Raw genomic sequence first — 25786 nt, forward strand, 5'->3', positions numbered from 1 at the left:
TTTCTTCAGATGGTGGTCAGGGAAGGCCTTGTTTGAGAAGGTTACTTTTTTCATTTTTGGGATAATTTTAGATTTACAGAAAACTTTAATGATAGTACAGAGTTCCAAAAATTCCTGCATAACTCTAACCCAGTTTCAGTTCCCCTAATATTATCTTTTTTTTTTTAAAGATTATTTATTTATTTATTTGTCGCAATGAGAGAGAGAGAGCGTGCGTACAAGCAGGCAGAGTGGCAGAAAGAGGCAGAGAGGCAGGCTCCCTACTGAGGAAGGAGCCCAATGCGGGACTCAATCCCAGGACTCTGGGATCCTGACCTGAGCCGAAGGCAGCAGTTTAACTGACTGAGCCACCCAGCTGTCCCCTAATATTACCATCTTACACTACTGTGGTATATTTATCAATATTAAGAAACCAACATTGTTACATTAATAGTAACTAAACTCCAGACTCTCCATGTCTCACTGGTTTTTCCATTAATGTCCTCTTTCAGTTCTAGAATACAAATCAGAATTTAGGAATTTAGGTGCCATGTCTTCTCTGTTCTATGAGGGGGTTTTTTGTTTCTTTTAAGTAGGCTCCACATCTAACGTGGGGCTTGAACTTATGATCCTGAGATCAAGAGTCTGTGTGCTCTACTGACTGAGCCAGCCAGACATCCCTGTGATAGCTTCTTGGTCTTTCCTTATCATTACCATGGCAGTTTGAGGAATACTGACCACATATTATGTAGACTATTCCTCAATTTAAATCTGTTTGACACTTTTCTCATGATTACTCTGGTTGCAAGGAAGAATACCACACAGGCAAAGAGCCTATGTTCTCACATCCTGTCAGGGGGTCCCTCATATCCATATGACAGCACTCGTGAGGTCCCTCTTGATGACAGGTAATACTTATTGGGTTTCTTTACCATAATGTTACTATTTTTCTCTTTTCAAAAATGGTTCTTCTTTTTTTTTTTTTTTTTAAGATTTTATTTATTTTTTTGACAGACAGAGATCACAAGTAGGCAGAGAGGCAGGCAAAGAGAGAGGAGGAAGCAGGCTCCCTGCTCAGCAGAGAGCCCGATGCGGGGCTCGATCCCAGGACCCCGGGATCATGACCTGAGCCGAAGGCAGAGGCTTTAACCCACTAAGCCACCCAGGCGCCCCTCAAAAATGGTTCTTTAGAATTAAATCACTAAGTCCAGATCACACTCAAAAGATTTAAGCTCCTCCTCCTAGAGGTGAAAGCACCTATAAATTACTGAAATTCTTCTGTAAGAGATATGATATTTTATCTTATTTCTCCCATTTATTCATTCATTCATTCAATCATTTGTTTATACCAGTTCAAATTGTTATATATTTATTTTATACTTCGGGCTATAATCTGATACTACATTACATTACTTAAATCATTCTAGCTTTGGCCATCAGAAGACAAGTTCATTTCTGATTAAAGACCTAAGAAAAGTGAGGGAGTTGCCCACAAACCTGTCTAGGAGAGGAGTATTCTAGGTCCCAAGGTGTGATGCGCCTGATGTCTTCAGGGAACATGAGGGAGGCCAAGATGGCTAGAGGAGAGGGAACTTTAGGGAGGGCAGTAGGAGATAAATCGACAAAGGTAATATTGGGCCACATGACGGGGGTGTATAGGTCTTGGAAAGGACTTTGACTCTTACTTTATATGAGAAGGAAGACCAAAAGATATTTCTGAGCACAGACAGACATAAAGAATCACTCTAGCTGCTGTATTGAGAAAGAAGTGTGGGTGATAAAGGCAGAAGGATGAAGAAGGCCTGTTAGGAGCCAGCTACAATAATCCAGGTGAGAGATCATGGTGGTCAAAGAATAATGAGAAGTGGTCAGATTTTAGATATATTTTGAAGAGAGAGCTACTGCAGGCTGTGCTGTCAGAATATGAGTGTGAGGGGGGCACCTGCTAGATCAGTCATTTGAGAATGTGACTTGATCTTGGGGCTTTGAGTTTGATCCCCAAGTATGGTGTACAGATTACTTAAAAATAAAATCTTTAGGTGTGGCCGGGTGGTTCAGTTGGTTAAGCAACTTACTCTTGATCTCAGCTTAGGTCTTGATCTCAGGGCTCTGAGTTCAAGCCCCGCATTGGGCAAAGGTGGATGTGAGAGAAAGGAGTCAAGAATACCTAAAAAAATCTGGCAATGACCAGCATATACATGAAATTTAAGCTGCTAGGCTAGATGTGATCACCCAGAACTTTAGTGTAGACAAAGAAGAGTGGAAACCCAAGGACTGAGCCTGGGGGCCCTCTGGCACTGAGAGACATAAGACCTTCTTACCTGTCCTTTAATCAGAGACAATTTTACCAAACTGTTTTCATCTACTGTGTACCAAATAGTTATCTGGAGCCCACCATGCTCAGGTGTCTCGATATGCAGCCTTGACCCTAACCTGCCTTTCTGCAATTCCCCACCCTTAGCCTCCTCCTGTATTTCCTGGCAACTGCTCTACACCTTAACACCATCAGTACTGCAACCATCTCTTGCAAGCTGCTCCTCTCACCTAGAAAACCCTTCCCACTCTACCTCACCAAATGCCAGCTCTTTCTTGGGCCACAACAAGTGTCCTGCCTTCTCTCCGAAATCTAACTACTCTAACTCATAATGAATGACCCTCTTCTCCAAAGCAGCCAGTCTCTAATACTTGTTGTCTGCCTGACTAGATATTTTTCACTTACTGACTTGTGTGGCTAGTTAACTTTACCTATAAATAGCTCTTATTTATATGTATTGCAGCGTCCTTTAAGAAGGAGAATAGCATCTCAGCCGTTTCGGTTCCCCCAACAGTAGCCTGGCACAAGTATCTACCATATAGCAAATGCTCAATAAACGTGTGTGAATTATTTTGTGTCAATTCCATTATCCAATCAGTAGGCAAGTAGCTGGAAGGTAGAGGCCCATTTTTTTTTTTATCTCTGCCTTATCTGGCACTGAGCAGGACACAGGTGGGCAGGCACTCACTATGTGCTTATTATTAAAGAGGTTGATGACAATGTCCCTGTCTCCAGGGATACTACCATCCTGGCGCAAAACAATGAGAACAGGTGTTAGGTGCTTGCTGCCCTGTCTTCCCTGAAGCCAGCTATTTCCTGGTCAAGAGAGAAGCACCCAGCGACCACAGGGAGAAGAAATCCTAGGGCATCTGACATGTGATACAGAAAAGGGATGAGAGATACTCAAACCACGGTGCTGTTCTAACAGCCGAGACATCAGGTTGTCCCAGCTGAGACGCACGGCAGAAGAATCAGAAAAGACGAGCGCTTCAACTTTGGTGAATCTCTTCTAAAAACATAGTCAGAGGGCACAGAAAAACAGACAAAAGGAGATTTACACACACACACACACACACACACACACATACAGACACACTTTTCATTGTAAATTACTCAGAATGGAAAGTTGTAAACCACCAAAATGTACAACAATAAGAACCAATTAGGCAAAATTTGGTGTATTCATATAATTGATAAAGACCAGCACCTAGATAATGTTCACTGTGTGCCTAGTTATGTGCTAGAGGCTCTACCTTTCAAAACTCTGCAAAATTTAACTCCCAGTTGCTAAAAGGAAAGTATCAGCCTCCAAATACTATGTACAGAATGACAGCACTTGTGTAGAAACAACTGGAAGAACGTAAGCTATAATGTTATCTTTACATGTGGATAGTGGAATACGGGTGGTGGTGGTGTTTCCCTTTGTGCTTTTCTGTGTTTTCCAAGCTTTCTGCTTGGAAAACATATTATTTTGTCAGCAGGCAAAAAAAAATCTATTTTAAAAACAAACATGTAAGAGCCAAATTCTCAACTCTCTAAGCATATGACTGTTAGAAGGCTCCTACTTCTGATGTAAAATATAAGAATCATAGCTCCAATCCTCATCCCCCTCACCCCTACCCACACACCCAAGATAGAGAAAACGCAGTGAAACTGTAAGACTAACAGCTTTGTAAAGAGAAGATCCTGTTTTGTTGATCTTTGGTTTTCTACCGTGGAGTTCTCAACACCCTGTAAGACATATATTTGGGTGCTCAGTGAACATGAAAGGGAAGGAGGAAGTACGGTAAACTCACAAGGCACAGATGTCACTAAAACACCGACAAGTGTTGTTCTATCCTCACGCTACCGCCTCCACTCTTTCCCAGGTCTGGTCCCTTACTCTCCTATCTCTACGCATTGCTCAGACTGGCCAAGGAGCTCTTGGAACAGACAAATGGCTGACTATTTGTACCACAACATTCATCTTTTTGGGTTTTTTCTGTTTTTTCCTTTCCTTTCTCCCTTCTCTTTAAAGGTGAGCCTGCTTTTCAGCTAACTTGCCTTTCAGTTTCACGCTGAACCCCGTGCCAGTCAGTCTGCAGAGAATCATTGAGAGAATGAATTTGAATAATAAAAGCTAGAACAAGGCAATACCTTGGAGACAGACTTGGTGTAGTACCTTCAATTTAGAACCTCATTTCAGTGGCTAATGCAGTCGTTGGAGACATTAGCCTAATTTTTGCCAGGAGAGTCCAGCAACACAGCGGTACTAAACATGGGCACAGAGGACCATGCTCATCTAAGAGACAGCATGGAGAATGAAATTAGCAGCTCTGCACTTCTGGTGCAGAGGAAAGCAAATCCTTGCTCCCTTCCCCCAATTCATCACCAATCATGGTTAAGATGGGGAAAAAAAAAAAAAAACCCACACAGGAATGTGTGTAGGAGTCAGCACTAACACTAAGTTCAAGGGAAACCAGGGCCCCTGAAGAGGCCCCCATGGGGCACTTAAGGACTATCAGAAAGTCAATCTCAAAGGACATCCAGTAAAAGTGCCGCCCTACAACTCATCTTGTAATTGCTAAGCCCTATATGCTGTAGGCCTGGAGACACTCCAGAAGCTGCCATCAGGTTAGTTCTGAGGCCAGAAATGGGGAGAAAAGCCCAAAATAGTCAGTCTGGAAGGGAAAGGTTCAGGTCCAGTCACATCTACACAGGCCCAGGGGACAGGGAGGCTATTCCAACAAGAGCTTCCTACTGGCTCGGCTACAGAGGGAGCATCTAATGTGGTCCAGACTTGGCCTAAGTCTCTCCCCGTGTGGCCAGTCTTCTCGCTGCAGGAGCCAAGCAGCTGAGGACCCTTTGCTTTCCAGTGGCCCGGTGAAGAGGGGAGCAGAAGCCTCAGAGGCAGCAGCAATATCCTATCCCTAGGGAACAGTCTCTGAGATGCTCACCGCTCCCTCGTACACATGCCAACAGTGGGCTCAGCCCATGCTGATCCATGGCTGCCAGACCAAAAAGGTCCTGTTCTAAGACGTAGGTGAGCCAGCAGCACACCCTCTTTCTCCTCACCACACCTCTCTCTTTGTCTTTGGCCCCCAAAGTCCTATTCTGCCCTGTGCTCTTTTATCTTAAATTCTTTTGAATTACCTAGGGATGGGGAAGAGAAGATGTTCAACCAAGTCTTCATAGCCAAGCATTTTCTAAAATCCAGTGCCTTTCCCCCCGGCTCTTCTCTCCCCTACCAGAGTGCAAAGGAGGACCCAGTGTCACCAGTAAACCACTCTCAACAGCATCATGGCCTCACCAGCACTCACCTGGAAGCCTCAATGGCTTTAAGGGGTCAACACTATAATTACAGGCTTTATAGGTCTCTCTATCAAGTCCCTGGGATATGAGAGACCAAACCCTGTACCTCACAGATATTAAGGTATAGCCTTATAGGAGATGCAAGAGTTGCTTGGGAGGCAAAGCAGGAAAGATGGGAAGCTAGACATCCCAGACTCCACCCAAGACGCAAACGCAATAAGGGGAGCAGTACAGGGATAAGGAGGCAGGACATGTTCTCCATACACAGGACCTGCCTGCCAAAATTTACTGGATGGCAGGAATCCTAAATCTGTGGGTGAGGATTGAGTCATGATATAAATCTTCTTTTTCTAAGCAGCATGTGCAAAAACTCCTCCATCTCAGGAAGGGAAGGGGGACATGGGGGCAATATGTGGGGAAGGTGGTGGTCTGCAATCAGAAGCACAGATTTCATTTTAATACTAGAGCAGCCTCCTCAAATTACAGAGTCCATTCTAGAAAAGACATGGAAGCTAACCCGGCTTTGGATAGTCTCAACACCACTGATGGGAAACTCTTATCATTGCAGTCTTGATAATTTGCTTGTAAAAAGCATTTTTTTCCTAAATCAATCCCTCAATGCAATTTTAGAAATCTATTCCCCACTCCCCCCTCCCCCAAAAAATCAGCTATTACCAGAAACTCCAAATGCGAGACAGTAGAAGCTGAGCTCCAGTATAATTAGGGGAGATTCTGAATGGTGCCCCGAGGCAGACCATACAAGAAAAGGGTAGAAAGGAGTTATATACGTTCAGAAAGCTCTTTTAGGGAAGAGGCTGTGCATAATGCATGCAGGCACCGGAGTATAGACACTCCCTCCCCGCGGCCTGCTCAGAGGCAGGCTGTGAGCCACGACACTGGCAGATGGCTGCCCCAGTGGCAATTCTGCATGCTCCAATGGCCGCCTCCTCCTGTCCACCCTCAAGCACAGGCTGATGCTCCCACAAGGGGTGGGGAGCACCAGCAAACATTACCCCTAAAGAATAGTACCTTTCCCCAGGGAAGGTAAACATTTCCATCAGAAGGCAGAAGCAATTTCTCTCTGTGCAGGAAAAAGGAGCCACAAACATCAAGTTGCTCATTCAAAAGAGACAGATGATCTCTGCAAGCCGAGCAGTGCCAAACCGTCTGTAAAGGGTTTGCACATCCATCAGCACAAGTGGCTATGTAGGGGGAGGGGAGCAGGAGTGTGGTAGGTCTACTTGGGTGCAGGACTCTCTGGCCTCGGGCCATTTGTTACTTGACTGGAACAGAAGCCCCAGGGGAGTGGAAGCCAGAAGTTTTCCTGAAGGGGCTCTAGCCTGAGCAAAGGTGCAGCAAAGCCACTCTTCTCTATTCCAGGTGTTCCCAGTCCTCCCAGTCCACACCCGAAGTCGGTCTACATCCAGCATCTACACTCAAAACCTTTCCCGGTGCTCTGTTGGATTTTGAGCCAGACACTTCTTCCCACCACCAACCCCCACCTTTTTTTTAGTCACATGTGACCAAAAGAGAAACGACAGTTCACTAGTCTTATGCCTAAAATAACCTACAGAGAAATATGGTTTATGAACTCCCCTGTAATACAATACATAATTCAGAGCCCAGCCATTTGTCACAATATTGAGTAATCCACATGCATCCCAAGGGTCAGACAATAAAATCTGTAAATCAACAGCAAAAAGCAGTACACCTTAGCCACTAAGGTAAAACACAAAAAACATTTTTTAGCATTAACCTTTTTTTTTTTTAAACTTAGAAAATACGAATTTCTGACAGCAAATACTTGTGAAGGAGTTGTATGCCAGAATGGAAGAATTTATCCTTTCTAGAACCACCCCCCAACAGCCAATTTCAGTGGAAAAAGAAAAACCCCAAGACTCACATTTTCCCAATTACAATAATGGCTTTCTTCTACACACCCTGCCATTAGCATGGCAGAGATGACCACATCAGTCATAAGAAAAGCACATGTATATTCTGCACCCAAGAAGAGCAAGCAAAATGCCTGCTTTGTGCAAGAGCAAGGCACTTAAAACAGGAAACAAAATAATAAATTATTGCAGAGCTGGGTCTGAACTTATTTTTCTTTTCTGGATGATCAAACACTGAGTGTTAGCGTAGGGGTAGGCATCGCAATCTGCAAACATATTGCCATAGTGACTGGTGCTGAGACAGAAAGATAAAACAGGCAGAACTTCATTTATATTCCAAGGAACAGAGACAAGTGCCCTGATCATTCAGCCCCACAGAGAGTCCTAATGCTAAATGAGTAGTCTCCTTCCCAACCGCTGTAGAGCACCATCCAGGATCAGACATGGGGTATGTGTGTCCACTGCTGACCAATTATCGGCCTACAGTGGAACCTCTCCAAAGGATGCCCCAGGTACACGGGGACTACAGAAGAGGGCATTGGGGCCCCTTAGTAAGAGCTCGCCTTCTCAGACACAGGAGCTGAGACGGAGTCAGGTGAGATCTGCTGTGCGTGGCTCTACTCTGGTCAGTTTCTCTTTTTACCTAACACATCACTTGAACATTAACTTCCTTGGTTTTAATTTTTTATTCTGAAATGATTTTAGACTTGGAGAAAAGTTGCAAAAAAAAAAAAAAAAAAAAAGGAAGAAGAAAAAGAAGTAGAGATCCCATAAACCCCTCACCCAACTTCCCCTGATACTAACATCTTACAAAACCATAAAACAAACAGAACTGAGAAATTAACATTGGTACAATAGTACTAACTCGAGACTTTATTTGGACTGTACCCGTTTTTCCTCTAATCACTTTTTTTCTGTCCCAGACTCTCATCTAGGAAACCACACTACACATAACTGCTGTCTCCTCTGATCTTTGACATCTCCTCAGTATTTCTTTCTTGACCTGGATGTACTTGCAGAGTAATGGCCAGCTTTTTTTCTAGATTATGCCTCACTGTGGATTTGTTTGATGTCTACACATTTTTACTACAAGAGCTGTTGCTATGAACCTGGCACTACAGTGAACAATTAATATGTTCACTTCATGTACTACTTAAGACAACCCTCTGAAGCAGGTATTACTTACTATCCCTATTTTGCAAATAATACTTCATTAAACCTTAGTAAAATTAGGTAATGTGCCCAAGACTCCCCAGCTGTAAAAGGGAGAGCTGAGGTATGAGCATGGGGAGACTGATTCTATAACACTCCACTGCCAGCCAAACTCGGCTAGATGCCACAATACAGCCGGGATGCTACCCTCTGAAGAAAGGGCATTTAACTTTAACTTCTAAGTTCTACCCAAACAACCAGAAATTTCCTTCCCTTTACAAGAAGTACCTCCCTGGCCTAAGGATAAAGAGGAGGCCACTGTCCTGAGACCTCACTCCAGACCAGCACCAGGCAGAGAGAAAATAAATGAGAGTGTAGGTGTGCTCCACTCAAAAGGACCCCCTTCTAAATGGCCTCTCCAAGGGTATGGAGACACTGCAGTCACAGGATTTAAAAACAACAAACAAACAAAAAGCAAAACCAAACCAGAAACTTCTTAGACTGCTTTTCCATGTCAGGCCCAGAGAAGTCCAACACAACCTGGCACTTCCTCTTTCAAATTAGGCTCTCTGGGAATGCTGAAGCCATTCATGTAGCACAGGAGCGGGGGTGAGGGTGGTGGTGGGGTGGGGGGGTGGTGTCAAGGGACAGGGCTATGGGAGACAGGGTGGGAAGCATTCCAGCTGCGCACCAGGATTTGTTTTTAATGCTTGTAACTTTAGATAACTCAGTTGCACAGACTTGATTTTTCCCAAATAGCCTCTCTGGCAATGCTAATATGTTTTTCCTCTTATTCTGACTGATCAGCGAAATGCATGGCTGGAAGGACTGCCTTCGAAGTAATTTCTTTGATGCTGGCAAAACTGAGAAAATATTCCCCCAGCTACACACCCCTACATCTATCCATCCCTGCCACCTGCCATTCAGCTGCAGGTAAAGGCCATTACAGTAAAGAAGGAAAGGAGGCAGGGAGGGCAGGCAGCAAGGGAGGGTGGAAGGGAGAAGGACTCAGGGCATGAAAATGAGGAAGGGAACGAGAACATTTTGTTCAAAGTGAGTCACTACAGAACCCAGACTTTTCCTGACATGCATAAGCAGGGCCAGATGATGCCAGCAAATAGGTGAAAAGACAGTCTTCTTCTGATCTGTCTCTTCCTTCTCCCCACTGCCTTTCAGCTCCCCAAGTGTCCCTGCCAACTCCATCACTAAGATGGACTTGTGTAAAAATGACATTGCAAGTGGCCGCCCCTATTACTGCTGATTACGCAAGAGTCCCTCCCCTTTGCAATCTACCACTGATACCGAACTCCAAGGTATCTTCAGCTGGGTACTCTGATCAAATACTAGAAATTGAAATGCTAATGGTATTTAGGGAACAATTCCTCCAGCTTCCCCTTCTGCAATCTAACCTAGGGAGAATCTAAAGCCAACTAAGAGCCCTCAAATCAGACATAAAACAGGGCTACTTAATCCACTGTGTTTAGGGACATCTGGATCTACTCCTAAGATCCCTAAGATGTAATCTAGAAAACAAAGCTTGAACAATTCTGCATCCTCTTGAATAATTTCCCCCTCCCAATGTCAAAAGCCTCTAAAATTCACATTACTTTGTTCCCACATAGGCCTCAAATAGCACTGCTTTCAAACAATGATCTTGCAGATTGAAATCCTGGGAAAAGCAATGGGATTTGGGATCCTTCACTGACAGACCATGGGCTCCAGAAGAGACCAAGAGAAGAGGTAATCACTCCTTGGTGCAGCACCTTGAGATCTCCCTTAAATAATGTATACAAGGCACCAGGGACAAGGGCGTTTTCCAAAAAAAATGTTAGTTTTCCCCCCTTCCCCAACAGCTAGACTAAAGTTCCTGGATCCTCTTCTGCCTCAGTCATTCTTGGCCATGATAGATTAGACAACCTCCTCACCCTCTGTCCAAAAGTCTGACTTGGCAAACCAGGATGACAGAATGGAGAATAACAAGATGATGTTTATACAACATGTAGAGGGTTGCTGGGATGGGGGTATAGAGGTAGTTTTCTTTTTTCTCCCTAGGCAAAAAAAAAATATATATATATATATAAATAGACCATATTAGTATTGCCTGAAAACTCACCTCTACCCAGATAAACTAATTATGTCTACAGATAATCAAATCTGAAAACTTTTAATCCAAAAAATGGTTCTTTCCATTCAAATAACTGCTTATACAAACCCAAAACAGACTGTTCTCTAATTAAAGAAATTAAAATATAACTCAATCTTTGTTTGCCCAAATCAACATATTATGGGAAATAAGGCAAGACCACAACCTATTAGTTTATGAACAGTATCAAAACAAAACCCCCACAGGACCAAAAATACAATCAGCCTGATTCAGCACAAGCACCAAAAGGCTCACAGAGGCCCCTGCACACTAGTTCTACGTCATTCAGGTTCTTTTCAGGCCTATTTAAGAAGATCAGTGGCCAGTAGGGTGCCACTCCATTTCTGAATTTGGACACTGCCAGGGACCTAAAAAAATCTTGAGAGTCCCTGGTTCAGAAGAGACAAGGTTGGAGCAATTTCAGAAGAACTTCTGGTAAAGCTCTCCAACTTGCCCCATAGGCCAAAGGTCTCCTTACTAAGGAGGACATTCCAACAGTCCCCTTAATGATGTGCCTGCCAGCTATCCCACTCTAAGGCTCAGACTGCACCAAATCCAATGCTTCTGGTCCCCAACAAAGGCAGGCTAGGCTGTCAAATGCCAATGCCCCACCCTCCGCTTTTTTAAAGTAGGCACCGTGCCCAGCATGGAGCCCAACTACGCCCTTCCTGACACTGGACACCACTTGGTTCTGACCTCTTGACGGTCTCAGCATCTTCCCCACAGAGGTTCTTCTTCATCCCTCCATTTCCCAAGTAACCAATCAAGTCCTTCTCTCGCATTATCCAAGGTAGAAACCCCACCCTCAGCCTGGCTCAGGAAACTTAGAAAACATCTAAGTGAAGTTTCATCAGTTTCCCTCTACCTCTTTCCCATTGATCTTTGTTGTTTCCTAGCTTCTGTTTCTCATTTCCAAGGCGCATCATATTCAATAGGCCAAGACTTTCCATCTGGCACCTATACAATTTTATCTCATCAATGATCTCCTCTCTGGGATTTCAAATCTGTCAACACTGATTCCTTTCTCTTCTGCCTTCAAACATTTACAAAGGTCTCTCAACTCAGTTTCAGTGACCCTGCCTCTGGGAAGTCTTCCCTTCAGGGCCCCTCCTCTGTCTTCTTACCTAACTATATTCCTGTCTGGAGGTCCTCCTACACCATAAGCCTAGGCAGGCATTCAATGCCCACCACATTATCTCTAGCATCAAGCATTCCATCTTTTTTTTTTTTTTTTTTTAAAGATTTTATTTATTTCTTTGACAGAGAGAGATCACAAGTAGGCAGAGAGGCAGGCAGAGAGAGAGAGAGAGAGGAGGAAGCAGGCTCCCCGCTGAGCAGAGAGCCCGATGCGGGACTCGATCCTAGGACCCCGAGACCATGACCTGAGCCGAAGGCAGTGGCTTAACCCACTGAGCCACCCAGGCGCCCCAAGCATTCCATCTTTATGGAATCAACTGTACATCACTATAACATACAACAAATGTAACATAACATAGACAAGTTTTTTGATGTCACTATCACCAAAATTACTGTTTTAGTTCTCTTCTTCCACTTACTCTTAAACACCTCAAACCTAGGAGTTTCTATCATCTTTCTTCGTTTCCTCATCTCCCATTCACAACACAGCCCCTGACTGGACTCAACTACACACTAATAGTTTACACTTACTTACATCATTAGTTCTACTGCCTTATTAGCTCTCCTCCTCATCTCTCCTTCCACCCTCTTTCCACCGTCCCCTATCTGACAGATGGGACTCTGCCTACCACCATCTTCCCATTATTCCCTATACATTCCTGTCTCTCCAGCCAGGGAGTTGTACTCTCACTCTGAGGTCTCTGTTCATGTCATCCCTTCCCGTCCACTCATGCTTCCTACCTGTCCTCTTCTCTACCTAGACAAGTATTACCTCCTCTTAAGTTACCAATCAATTCCTACCTCTAATGCTATCACAAAACCAAGAATGGAACAGGTTCTGGAAAAGGACCTCTCATTCCAGCTCCAAGGCAGCCCTTGAGAGATACTCCCAGCCCTGATGAGTCCCAACCTTGGAGATGGCCTGGTCAATTTAAGCCAACAGTATGAGGCCAATATGAGAGAAAAAAGGGAAGTCACAGCTACACAGATTGTCTGAGCTAAAGCCAAGCGCTAGGCATGAGGGCTAGGACTTGTTTTGGCAGCTAGTTTTCCATCATCTCTACTCCAGTTTAAGTTTTTCATTTCAGCCAGTTTGGGTATCCTGACTTTTGAGAGCTGAGACTATGCCCTTCTGCTAAGTAGTCTTTATTAAACCTCAGAGAGAACAGGTGGACAGAGGAAGCAGAGAAAGGCAAGGGTAAGAGCCTAGGGTAAGCATTAAGCATACAAATGCTTGTTAGAAAGCGGATGGTCAACAGCTGCTCTCTATTACCACCCAAGTCCACAGATTGCAAACTGGACCCTGGCCTACCCCATCCAGGTAATGAAGGCCAAACCCCGGGCAACAATGCTCTGTGCCAGTGCAGAGCTCAACCAGCTAGTCTCAAAGTGGCCTCAGCCTTGGCAGTCACTGCTATGGAGTTCACAGGCTTTTCTGTTCTGGCCTCCACCTGTTCCCCCAGGAGGTGTGGGATTTGGCTGCTGAGGAGCAGTGGTCAGCCATTCTGGGAGAACACCACAAATGGAAAATGAGGGCTCACTGAAATGGAGAGATCTAAACTGTATTCATGGAACCTTCTGGGACCTTCACGTATTCCAACCCACCTTCCTTTTCTCCCCAAGGACAAGGTAATTTGGAGCCTCAGAAAATGCTCTTATAGGCCTCAAAAGACCTGGCATCCTGCTATGCCCCAAGCAGTTCTCCTGATAAATTCTTATTACCAAGGTACAAAAGAGATGCTCAGAGCACAGAATGCTTAACAAAGGCTTCATAGGTGGTTGTAGTGATGGAGATGGGTCAGAAGTATAGGTAGGAAAGAACAAATAAAGCTCTCAGGGAATCCCCAGAAGACTCAAAAGGCTTTGAAATGGAGAGGGTGGGGGGAAGGCATTGTGCAGAAAGAAGGAGCACCAGAGAGAAGCTCTGCTGAACATCTTATCCTTTAAAGTTGCTGGAGATAGCAAATTGGGTTCAAGAGAGGAGACAGACTATCCGAAAGCCACACAAAAACCACCCTGTTTCCTCTATCTCATCCTTGTTACACCTTTCCAGTGCTGCACTTGAGCCAGGAAAAGACGAGCAGAGACCTACTGCTACAGACCTCCCTCAGGGCATTACCTTTTGCTGGCAGACAAGTCCCACTGCACCACTCTGATAAGACACAGGAGTTAACTTATAAACTGCCTTTAACCAATACTCCCATAGTCACCCACAGCTCATGGGCTTAGACGTGTGTGCGCACGCACAGGCCTGTATAGGAAGGGTGGGACAGAAGCAGGTCATACACTTGTGGACCATCCTGGGAACAAGATCACCCATAAGGAGAATCTCTCCACACCAGGGGAAGAAGGGAGGATCACCTGCCTCCCAGCCACACAGCTGGGGAGGTGGCAGAAGGCACAGGGAGCTTTGCTCCTGAGTCCCAACTCAATTCATCCCAAAAAATCTGGTCTTTATCCTTGGTTCCTGGCATAGAGCTCCTAAAACCTTTGAAATTTACCAAGTGACAGTAAATTCCAGAGTTATTCCAGAGTTTATGCTGATGAGATGATTCTTGAGGGGTAGAGGAAGGAGAGAAGGCAGCTTTAGATAACTTCAGGATGGGGACAGGTCATCAGAAAGAGTAAGTCATGATCAAACAGTTGGAACTTTTAGCTCCATCTGCTGACCTCCAAGAAGAGGAGAGAGGGCTAGAGACTGATTAAGTGATTGGACATCAGTGATTAAACTCAATCATGTATATCAAATTCAACCTCCATAAAAACCCCTGAACAAGCCATTTGAGAGCTTCCAATCTGGTGAACATGTAGAAGTTCTAGGAGGGTGGTGTGCCCAGAAAGGGCTGGGAGGCTCTGCACCTCTCCCTGTATACCATACCTTGCCCTCTGCTTCTCTTCCATTTGGCTGTTCCTGAGTTGGACCTTTTACAATAAGCCAACAAACCCAAGTATGTTCCTAAGTTCCCTGAGCTAGGAGTTGTTCTAGGAAATTATTGAAACTGAAGAGGGGGTGTGGGAATTTCCAATTTATAGCTGGTCATAAATACAGGGTGATCTGGGACTTGGAACTAGCATCTTAAGTAGATGCGGGGTCACTGAGACCTTTAACTTAGGGATCTGACACTACCTCCAGGAATGCGGTCTTAGAATTGAACTGCTGGACACGCAGGTGGTATCTGAGGACTAAAGAATCACACAGCCCCCTTCCAAGCTGCAAGGGGTCAAAGGCCTCCCAGACAAGTCCACAAAGTCACCTGGATCAGAGTCAAGTGCTCCCTCAGACAGATGTCCAGGGCCTGCAGGAAATCAGACTCCTCTCTTAAATACTTGAAACAGAGTAGTTGGTCTACTATAAATGAGGTTTTTAAAATTCAATTCCCTCCTATTGCTCGTGCAGATCTGAAATGATCTGACCAGATGGCTGGTGTTCTATAATTCTTGGATTGCTCTCATCAGTTGTTGATGATTTGGATTTTTTTTCTTTTCCCTTTTTTTTTTAACCCCCTCACACGAATGTGTTCCTGCATAGGCTTTCTGTGTGCTCCCATTAAGTGGGCTCTTTGTGCTGATGCCAATATTTCTGAGGTTCTAACAGCCTCAGAGGTCAATTCAGGTCAATAGGGTGCCCCAGGTTTGAGGTTCCCCAAGCCCACATGGGGCCAACAAGCAGCACTGGATGACGGGCAGGACAAGGCTCTTTGCTCAGGCTGCCTTGTCAACCTCCACTTCTCCTTCAGGTCCCAAGAAAAGGGAGGCAACAGAGGTATATATATATTTTTTAATGACAACTATAGCCACTTACTATTTCCTATATGCCAAGTCCTGTGTGAAACATTCTACATATGTTAATCTTGTTTTAGTCTCACATCATCTCTGGGAAGCAGATATTTTCAGATGAGGAAACTAAGGTTCAAAGATTCTCATCAACCTGACCAAGAACACACAGCTCAAAAAGAGAACTTTCATGGGGTTGAAGGCTCAGCAGCATAAAATTTGACTCACCATTCCACTGAGATCTCAACAAATTTGGAGCCTCAGAAAAGAAGGCCCTAGCCTTCCCATACCCTCCTTTGTGCTCTCAATGAGCACAGGACACTTCCACCAGAACATCCAAAACTCTAGTGCCTTTTTCTGTCACTGTATCCTGAGACTATATGCTACTAGAAGGTAGGAATCATGTCTCATTTGCTACTCAAAAAGAGAGCATGGCCCAGTGGTGAGGAGTTCAGGCTTGGGGCCAGACAAAGCTTGTTTTAAACTGTGACTCTACAGTTTAAAACTGGTCATTTGACTAAGTCACTTCTAAGACTCAGTTTTGTCTATAAAAGTGAGGGTAGTTATAGCACTGGCACCATCGATACTCAGTAAATGTGACATATTACCTGTATCTCTGGCTACCATATAGTGCCTGGCACAAAGCAGAATCTCACAAATGCCCAAGGAGCAGAGACTTCACCATATTTGGCTATGACTGGCTTTCCGTACACTTCATCTCAAAAGGCCGAGAAGCGATGACCGGCTTTCTGTAGTAACAATTACACAGGCGCAAAGTCCTAGGTCTCAGGGGTCTTCCACCCCAAGACAAATATCTGAATTTCCTGCCCAGAACCCATAGGACCCGCCAGCAAACAGCTTTCCTCTGCTTGCTTGTGAACAGCTGATGCTGAATCCACACTCAAATGCTTGCTGAGCCTCCGTAAGGTGAGACAGATCCCAAAATAAACCAGAAGACAGAGAGAGACAGGAAAATCACTTCCAGGAACAAGCGGCTCACAGTGAGGATGCTGACAGTAATAACAGAGGCGGGTCGATTTCAGGAGGGTGACCTGCAGCTGCTCCAGGGCTGAAAGGCTGGGGCCTAATTCCCACCTGGCCTGGTGGGAAGGCCCATGAAGTCATAGATAGGTCCCGTGGTGTTATAGACCACAGCATGCAGCCTGGAAAGCTACCTTCCTATGAGCCCAGACCATGTATCCCAGGGTGCCCTCCCTGGAGGCCTGAGGACAACAGAGCTGAGGTTCTTCCTTGAGACACCTGAGGGGACAAAAGTTACTGAACTGGGGAAAATACCCGTCAACAAAAACTAGCCATTTTCTGAAAAGTCCCCAAAAGATATTCCATCATCCTCCTTGTGCCACATCCCTGACTTTCAGGCAGAAAAAGCTGTGCTAACACTTTCTGCTCCCTCATCAAAATCTCTAGGGGGGTGGGCACTTTAGGGGCATAGAAGTCTCTCCACCTCACCATAAGTGTCCTTCCCCATCAAAGACCAGAGAGGACAGGAAGCCTATACACTCATGCACCCTTACTAGCATCCAATTCCACAATCAAGTTCAAAGGATAGCACAAATGGAGAATTTACCAATTAAAATCAGAACTGAATGTACTGAGTGATATCTTGATGTCAAGAATCCTCACAACAGGGAGGGCAGGACATGTCCCCAGTGATAGGGGTTTTCCTCCCCCTGGCTCCCACTTCACTTCCTTGGTGCTTCATCACTCTTCAGTGGCATCAGCGACCTGTATGCAAGCCCAGCAGGGGCACTATCGCTACCAGAAAGTTGGCTGGCACAGTGTATGCTGCCCCTGCCGGCACAAAAGCAATGGGGACAGTGAGGACACAGCGATGAATACTGGTTCAGAGCAGACCAAACCACAGTGGCAGCTGCCAGGGCTGGCCATCCACCTTGCCACAGCACACAGTGCTAAGAGCCCACTCTGGAGAACAGAACCAAGTGTCCCCATAGTGGGGCTATAGTCAGTAAGGTTGGAACGAGAAGGACAGTGCGAAGGAAAGTGGTTCGAGGCTCCGTAGTCAGTGACCTAGGACACATCAGCTGAATGACAAAGGTCAATGAGCCTCAGTGTTTTCACAGGAAAACCCAGGCAATAACAGTTCCTACAGTTGTGAAGTTTGAATGAAATTATGCACACTCAGCACCTAACACAGTACCTGAATATGGTGAACTCTCCACAAATGCTCATTACTTTCTAAGCTATGGGCCCAGGTTCATAAAAGGGCTAGAAAGTTGTTCTTTCTGAGGATGCCCCATTTAGAAACCAGGCCAGGATCAGCCCCTGTTCCTTGGCACAGGTTCTTTTAGCAACAGAACACTCCTGCCCTGCACCGGTGCTTAGTACTCTCCCGTGAACAATATTTCAGCTGCACTGAGCCGAGCAGCAGAACCTAAAATAGCATTTGCAGAGTGAGGCACATGTCACTGCCTCTCCTGTGTTTCAGAAGCACAAGGAAAGAAAGTTTTCAATCACTTGCTCAGAATGCTCGGCCACCCACCACCTGCCTTCCTTTCATGGCAATAACATGCCACAATCTCTGCTCTGTTGGAAAACGGAGGTCCCTAAGCCCCACAGCAGCAGTCGCCACTTGGAAGGACCACACTGTTCCCCTCCAGTGGGCCACAGAGTGACTGCTCTTCCAAACAGCCCTGTGGGGATGAAGGACATATGCACTTAGAATTCAGAGTGTGTTTCACAGGAAGAGGGCTGGGCTTGGTACCTGGCCGAAGGGCCTGCCACTCATGGGTCGGGTAAAACACCTCAAGGACCTCGGAGTCCAGCTCCTCTTCTGCTGTGGTTTCCTTTCTGTCTGCTTCTTTGGTCCTGCTCTTCTCTGGGCTGGTGAGCGCAAACTCCTTCAGAGAAAGGAAAACACAGGGCATGACCCACCATAGCAAAGTACCAGGTAAACAAAGAACATGGCCTGGGTGGTATACCTTTCTCCTCCGTCCTCCTCTCCTCCCCAGCCTTGTCTGGACCCTTCACAAGGTTAGCCTCATAACAAGAATGAGTGAGGTGATAGAGTTACATCAACACAGCAGGTGTTATGTGTATATGAGTAGGGAAAAACTCCACAAAGTTCATTACTATCACTTTTCAAATTTTATTTTATTTACTTATTTGACAGAGAATGTGCACAAGCAGGGAGGAGAAGGAGAAATGGGGCTTGATCCCAGGACCCTGGGGTCATGACCTGAGCCAAAAGCAGATGCTTAATCAAATGAGTCACCCAGGTGCCCCAGTTCATTACTATCTCAAGGGGGTTAAGGGAACAACCTAGGGAGAGGGGTCAGCAGAAGACGACAGTAAGAGCTTTTTGCTTTTTATTTGCCCTGTTACTATACTGTGTGACATTTGAAACTCTCACCTAATTGCTCTTACAAATAAAAAAGATGTATTTAAGGGGCGCCTGGGTGGCTCAGTGGGTTAAGCCGCTGCCTTCGGCTCAGGTCGTGATCTCAGGGTCCTGGGATCGAGTCCCGCATCGGGCTCTCTGCTCAGCGGGGAGCCTGCTTCCTCCTCTCTCTCTGCCTGCCTCTCTGCCTACTTGTGATCTCTCTCTGTCAAATAAATAAATAAAATCTTAAAAAAAAAAAAAAAAAAAAGATGTATTTAAAAGAAGAAATGTTGGGGCGCCTGGGTGGCTCAGTGGGTTAAAGCCTCTGCCTTCAGCTCAGGTCATGATCTCAGGGTCCTGGGATCGAGCCCCGCAACAGGCTCTCTGCTCAGTGGGAAGCCTGCTTCCTCCTCTCTCTGCCTGCCTCTCTGCCTACTTGTGATCTGTCAAATAAATAAATAAAATCTTTAAAAATAAATAAATAAGTAAAAAATAAAAGAAGAAATGCACACATGAATGGGAGAATAAGAGCTCAAATGGCCACCCCAGACAGAAAAAACCTGCCAGCTGAGGCCCAACTGATACCAACAGGGCCCAGCAGGGCCTGGCAATTCTCCGGGGTGCCTACAGGGCATAAATGACCCTTTGGGACATAACAACCCAGGGTGAAAGGACTGCAAGTGGGAAGCTGGGAGTCCAGCTGAGGTGAAGGAGGAAGAAGCCAGGCTGAAAACTAATTCGTAAAACCTGTTTCCTTCCACCCCATGGAGAGCATGGAGGATTAATGAGATGATGTCTGTGGAGCACTTTGAGCTCAGGAAACAGAGATGCAAGATAAATACCAAGTATTATTCATTTTGCTTCTTCCAGGCCGTGCATTCTTCCTGTCCCATTTTTAAACCTTTCTTGCATAAAAGCAGTAGGGCCTCAGGAAACTGGAACCCAAGGGTTCCAGAGCTCTGGATAGCAAGGAGAAACCCCCACTAGCACACTGCGAGGTTATTTCACACTTCGCACCTCCAGAGCCTTCCTGTAATAATAGTGAGCATATTTTGTGAATTCCTATGATCCCAAACCTGAGCTAGGACCTTTACACACATCTCATTTTGGTTTCCCAACAAGCCTAACCTTGAATGGGAGGTAGCAATGCATTTCTTCTAAGCAGCATCCCAGCTTCAGATAGGTATCCCCACCTACCCAGCACCTACCCAGAGTCTGACCTTTCAGTAACTGTCAAAGGGCAAGGTGTTTAGTTAATGGTAATGATAATGGAAAGCCCCTCCAAAGACTTTTACATTTTAACAAGAAAAATAGCCATGGAATTCAGATGGCAGGACTTCAGATCTTGTTCAGGACCTATTAGGAAGAGATCTTGGACAAGAAGAAGCCCTCAAATCATGTCACATGTAAAGAGAGGCAAAGACTACAGCACAGTGGTTAAGAACTCAAGCTCCATATCATATACACAGAAGTTCGAATCCTAGTTTCTTGTGATTCCCAGAAATGTACTCAATTTTCTAAACCTGTTTTCACATTTCTAAAGCAAAAGTAATAGCGACGTCTAGCTCATACATGAGACAAGGCACCAACTTGTAAACCACTAGCTCTGGGTACGGGGTAGCCATTAGTCTTACCACTTGTAAAGACAACCATAGACTACAGGTTGGATGAGTCTGTGCTGTGACTACACAATGACATGACTCAGGTCAAGTTTGGATTGTGGACACCTGAGTTGCCTGGCCCATCAAACCTCTCGTATCCCTTCAACATGGAGTTGCACAGATCTGAGCTCAAAAGAAAACTAGGAGCAAAAGAGCAGCCATGCTTGTGAGACTAAAATAAAGACAGAATGGCAGGAGACACTGGCCAAAAGCCAGATTTCCTAAGAGCAGGCTTTGTGTCTGTCTCTTTCACCACGGTACCCCCATGCCCAGCACAGTTCTTAACTTACCATCATCCAAGAACAAAGGAATAAAGGAACAACCCTCTCCCACAGGCAGGTACATGTTCTGGATGCCTTGGAGTGAGGCAAGTCCAAAGTAGCCACACCTGCTAGAACCCAGGGAGTAGCCCCACGTTCTAGAACAAAGACTACCTTCTCCACAAAGTACCCGAAGCCTATAATCCAGGGCCCATCCATGCTGGTCAGCCTCTGCCAAAAGCACCATACACTAGACCATGGGCCTAGGGGAATGTTAATAAAATGTACTCCCAAAGTGTGAGGGTCAAATGCCTTAAGGGGCCAAGGAGGGCCGGGTGTCCAACAATGGGGAGTGCTTGTGCTGTGAAAACTGGAGTCCTCCTGCCTTGACTAAGAACACAGCTGCTACTCAGCTGGTCCACCACTGCCATGAAAAAGAGAAAAACAGAAAAACAGATTTTTATCTCAACTCTTCTTATTTTAGAACACTAAGAGGACCAAACTAAACATCTCTAAGCTATAAACTGCAGTTCTTGCTTTAGTCTATTAGCCAGGTAACTCCTGGCAGGTGTGGCTGTAAACAAGCAACCAAACTCTCATCTCCGGGAGAAGCAGAAAGAGGCAACAGGAATGGTGATGACGAAACATGGCATCAAACTCTAGGCTGGTCCGTGTTCATTCTCTTGACTAGAGGCTGAGAAAGCTTCTTTTTCTAGATTCCTTTTAAGGTTAATAAAGTAAATTCAGGAAGGAGACTGATGAACCACTAAGCCACATGCCCCAAGCCCTAAAGGAGCTAAAAATCCCACCACTGCTCCAAATGTCTTTTGAGCTTCCTCTTAGTGTCACCTCTGAACCAGATTTTAAGACACACACACACACACACATACACACACACACACACACACACACACACAAAAACCCTGCCATTATTTTACAGTACAAATCCATCTTTAGTGCGGGTGATACAAATTGGAGCTCCTCTGATCAGCTCACCCTATTCACCAAATCTAACTCTGAGTGACTTTGGACTGTTTGCCCAAATCACATCTGAAAAACACTGAGGACGTCAGTCAGTTCAAAAAGGGCATTCCACGGGGCGCCTGGGTGGCTCAGTGGGTTAAGCCGCTGCCTTCGGCTCAGGTCATGATCTCAGGGTCCTGGGATCGAGTCCCGCATCGGGCTCTCTGCTCAGCAGGGGGCCTGCTTCCCTCTCTCTCTCTCTCTACCTGCCTCTCCATCTACTTGTGATTTCTCTCTGTCAAATAAATAAATAAAATCTTTAAAAAAAAAAAAAAAAAAGGGCATTCCAGAAAAGGTTTTGAGAAAAAGCAGATCACAGGGATGAGGCTGCCATGGTAACAGCAGCTACCATCCGTAGCTCCAGGCTATAAAGTGCCTTCCATGCCGCACAACTCATCCAAGTTTCATCTGTGAAGCACACACTTTCATTCCCATTTTACAGATGAGGACAGGTATGGGGCCTGTGCAAAAATCACACTGCTGAAAAAAGCAGAGCAGAGATTTAAGTTAGGCCTGCCTTGCTCCAAAGCCCATGCAGGAATTTTGACTCCCTTCAGTGTTTCTGTTCTTAGTCATGTGTCCTAAAGGCTGTGCCCTAAATGCTGAGGGAATTGGCGAGAAGGGCAGTGAAATCACCGTTGCATATCTACCAGCACATCCCCGGCCTCCCAAGGGAAAGCGAAGACTTCCATGGACCAAGTGAAAAACCACAGTCCCCAAGAAAGGACAAGCAAGACTAGCTTCTCTGTGCTCAGGAAGTGTCCTCAACAGGAGAAAAAGACCAAGAGGTGACAGAAGTCAGCCAGCCCTTGGTTAACTCTCAAGTAAACCCCATGTCTGGTGCCCTCCCAGTTGGCTTCTTGGGTCTCTGTTCCACGCTGAAACCTCAGCACTCTCTTTTCCCCGCTACCATCACTCCAAATACCAATTTCTTCTCAACTGACTGGCAAGACATTCCAGCTAAGGTGTTAGCTGACAACAGCTTACCATGTCTCACTTCCTTGCACTTATATCTGAATAAGAGATTCTTAAAGACCAAAGCCTTCATGATCCAGGAGAATGAATGAATCTCTAATGGTAAGTTGACAGACGCTGTGACAGAGACAGACTGCCAGGGCAACATTCTTGGACAAGACCCCTATCTGCCAGAGCTCTACATTAAGTCAAAAAAGCAGCCACATGCTTACTAAAAATAATAGCTGACATTTATTGACCATACTCTGCCAATCCCAATGCTAGGTGCTCTGTATATGTAATCACATATCATCTACACTGAAATCTTAACAGAGGTATCAAGCCTATTTTCTGGATGAGGAAACAAAGCTCAGAAATGGCCCAACTGCCAACATAGGTGGTAAAACGGAACTTCCCAAGGGTCTCTGCTCCTTCCACTGGTTCCACTACCTTCCACATCACTCACTACCTTCTTGAAGTCCAGGATACCACACAACCACACTACTTCAGCATCCACACTGCTCCTAAGCTGTGGCATCCCAGAGAGGTAGGATGATAGAAGCCAAGAGAAGTGGTTGGTTCCACACCATACCCTGATACACACAAACAACCCTTCCTGGGTGGCCATTACCCTGCACAAATGCCCTTGGGGAGAACAATTCCAGGCACCAGGAGCTCTTGCCTGGACTCCGGGCTCTGAAGAAAGCATCATAACCACCCCCTCCTCCTCCACCACCCATTTTCACTGTTGTGATGGCTGGCTGCAGAATTTGGATTTTAAATGCCAACAGGGCAGCAATTTTTATGATATGAGAGAAAAGATGCTTCAACTCCTACTTGTGCTTAGCACATGATGAAAGATTATGACAAATGGATACAGCTTAGGAACAGACATAAGGATAAAAGTAGCTTCTGTTGATGAAAGTCAGTATTAACATTTTTCTGAGACTAGACTCAATAGAGCTAATATAAATGGGCCAGAATAATTATGGCTCTGAAAGCTCATCTATTTGGTTGGACTATTATCCAAAAGGGACTTACTAACACAGTCCTTAAGCAAATCCATCAGCACGTTTTTGTTAATTGTGCATCTGCTAAAGCTCACGAGGGGGACCACTGGATCCTCATGAGTGGCAGGTTGGGATGGGGGGTTGGGGGGAAGTGGGACACAGCCTGGATCCCTTGAGACACTTGTGTGCTTTTCTGGCCAAGGCTATGACAAGGACAGCCCCTAACTCATGCTGTGACCAGTGCCACCCTCAGGGGCCAAAGGGATCTCATCCTCATTATCCTTGAGGAAAAGGCAAAAAAAAAAAAAAAAAAAAAAAGGCAGCAGTAAGATCTTAGGTAACATTAAAAGCTCAAAAGAATTCGTGACTCCTAACTGCACTATCTCTTCTGCTCCACGAAGTAGGGAGAAAGGCAGAGAGAAAACAAATGACTTTAGAGAGAAGGTGGAAGCTTGCCATGAGCCAGAGGTGAAACTCAGCTGAGCTGGATTGTTATTAAATTCATCACAATTGTCATTTGCACTTCAAGGCCCTCCTGCTCCAAAGCCTGCAGCACTTACCCAACATTTAGTAGGAGCCCCTGGGGTTGGGGAAGGTGGCCAGGGGAGGGCAAAACTGTCAGAAAGCTGACAGACAAGGCTTCTCAGGGGAGAGGAAAGAGGGGGCACTGGGAGCTGTCAAGGGCAGCCTGTTCCTAGGGCCAGCCAGCGAAACAGGGCCAGAAGCCCTGGCATGCTGCAGCCAGGCCAAGTTCAGAGGCTTCTCAGTCACTCTACTCCTGCCTGTAGCAGTGACAGAAACCCTGAGCAGTCAGGTCTAGGTTAATGAAGCGAGGCCTAGAAAGAACAGGGAGAAAAGTACAGAAGGATAGAGAAAGAGAAACAGAGACAGACAGAGAAAGTACAAGGAAGACAGGAGTAGAAGAAGAAGCAGAGTCTTACTTGGTGCTCACCACACAAGCAACCAGCTCTCTTGGGGAAAATCCTGACCTTCCCAATTCTGCCACAAACTGGTTGAATGATCCTAGCCAAGTTATTTAATGTCTCTGAGCCTTGGGATCCTTCTCAAAATGAAGGATCTACTTCATAGTTGTCTACTTCATAGGGTTGTTAAGGGGGTTAAGTGAGAATACACATAAAGAACTTAATAAACTGCTTGATGCATGATAAACTCATCATCATTATCGATATTATTATTGTATCACCATCATCATCATATTTTCTCCAAAGGAAACTATGCTATGAGCTTTAATAGAGGCCAGAGGAGTAAGGTCAGGGATTGAGGGGAGAAGTACACATACTCCTTGACCCAATGCTGCCCACATTCTTACAAGAAAAATAAGCTCACTCTACTCCCACAGAAGCCTTTGTGGCATGGAGGTTTTCCTGGACCTTATAGGATTCTTCTGTTTATGCTAAGATATTTACCGGGTTCTGATGACTGAGGCAGAAGGTGAAACAGGAAGCCATCAGCAGCCCAAGCAGCATTCCCAGAAGAGCCATCCTGGAAGGGGGCAGGCCCTGGGGAATAATAAAAAAAAAAAAAAAAAAACAGAAGGTCAACAGGAAGCTGGTGCCTGGTCCCCCAGTAATGTGATTCCCAAGATGTCACTTGTTCAAAGGATAACATACATTTTCTGCATAGAGTTATCAAAGGTCTTCTACCACAGGATAAGATCTAAAGGAAGCCTCCATCTCCCATAACGAGTTCAGCCACTCATGGGCAGACATGCCTTAGTTGGAAGCATAGAGCCAAGCAGGACTCTTACAGGAGATACAAAGGTATGGTTCCTTCCTTCCTCATTATCAACTTATTGTCAGGTTGTAGAGGGTAGT

The 25786-nt window shown here is 45.4% G+C and overlaps 1 protein-coding gene across 12 annotated transcripts in view; it reads right to left on the reverse strand.

Annotated features, from left to right (window-relative positions):
• The window catches only part of SIL1 (SIL1 nucleotide exchange factor), a 218465-nt gene that overhangs the window by 137434 nt on the left and 55245 nt on the right, over positions 1-25786 (reverse strand). For 6 of the 12 annotated variants that reach the window (XM_059174704.1, XM_059174700.1, XM_059174699.1 and 3 more), the window contains 2 exons: positions 25379-25471; positions 18426-18561 (listed from right to left, as the gene is read on the reverse strand). In XM_059174704.1, coding sequence (XP_059030687.1) covers positions 18426-18561; positions 25379-25453 — 211 coding nt within the window. In that variant the 5' untranslated portion in view covers positions 25454-25471. The remainder of the gene's footprint in view (positions 1-18425; positions 18562-25378; positions 25472-25786) is intronic. The other 6 variants (XM_059174707.1, XM_059174708.1, XM_059174697.1 and 3 more) reach the window with 1 other exon arrangement.

Source organism: Mustela lutreola, chromosome 5 (genome assembly GCF_030435805.1).
Source record: "Mustela lutreola isolate mMusLut2 chromosome 5, mMusLut2.pri, whole genome shotgun sequence".
Lineage (NCBI taxonomy): Eukaryota > Metazoa > Chordata > Mammalia > Carnivora > Mustelidae > Mustela > Mustela lutreola.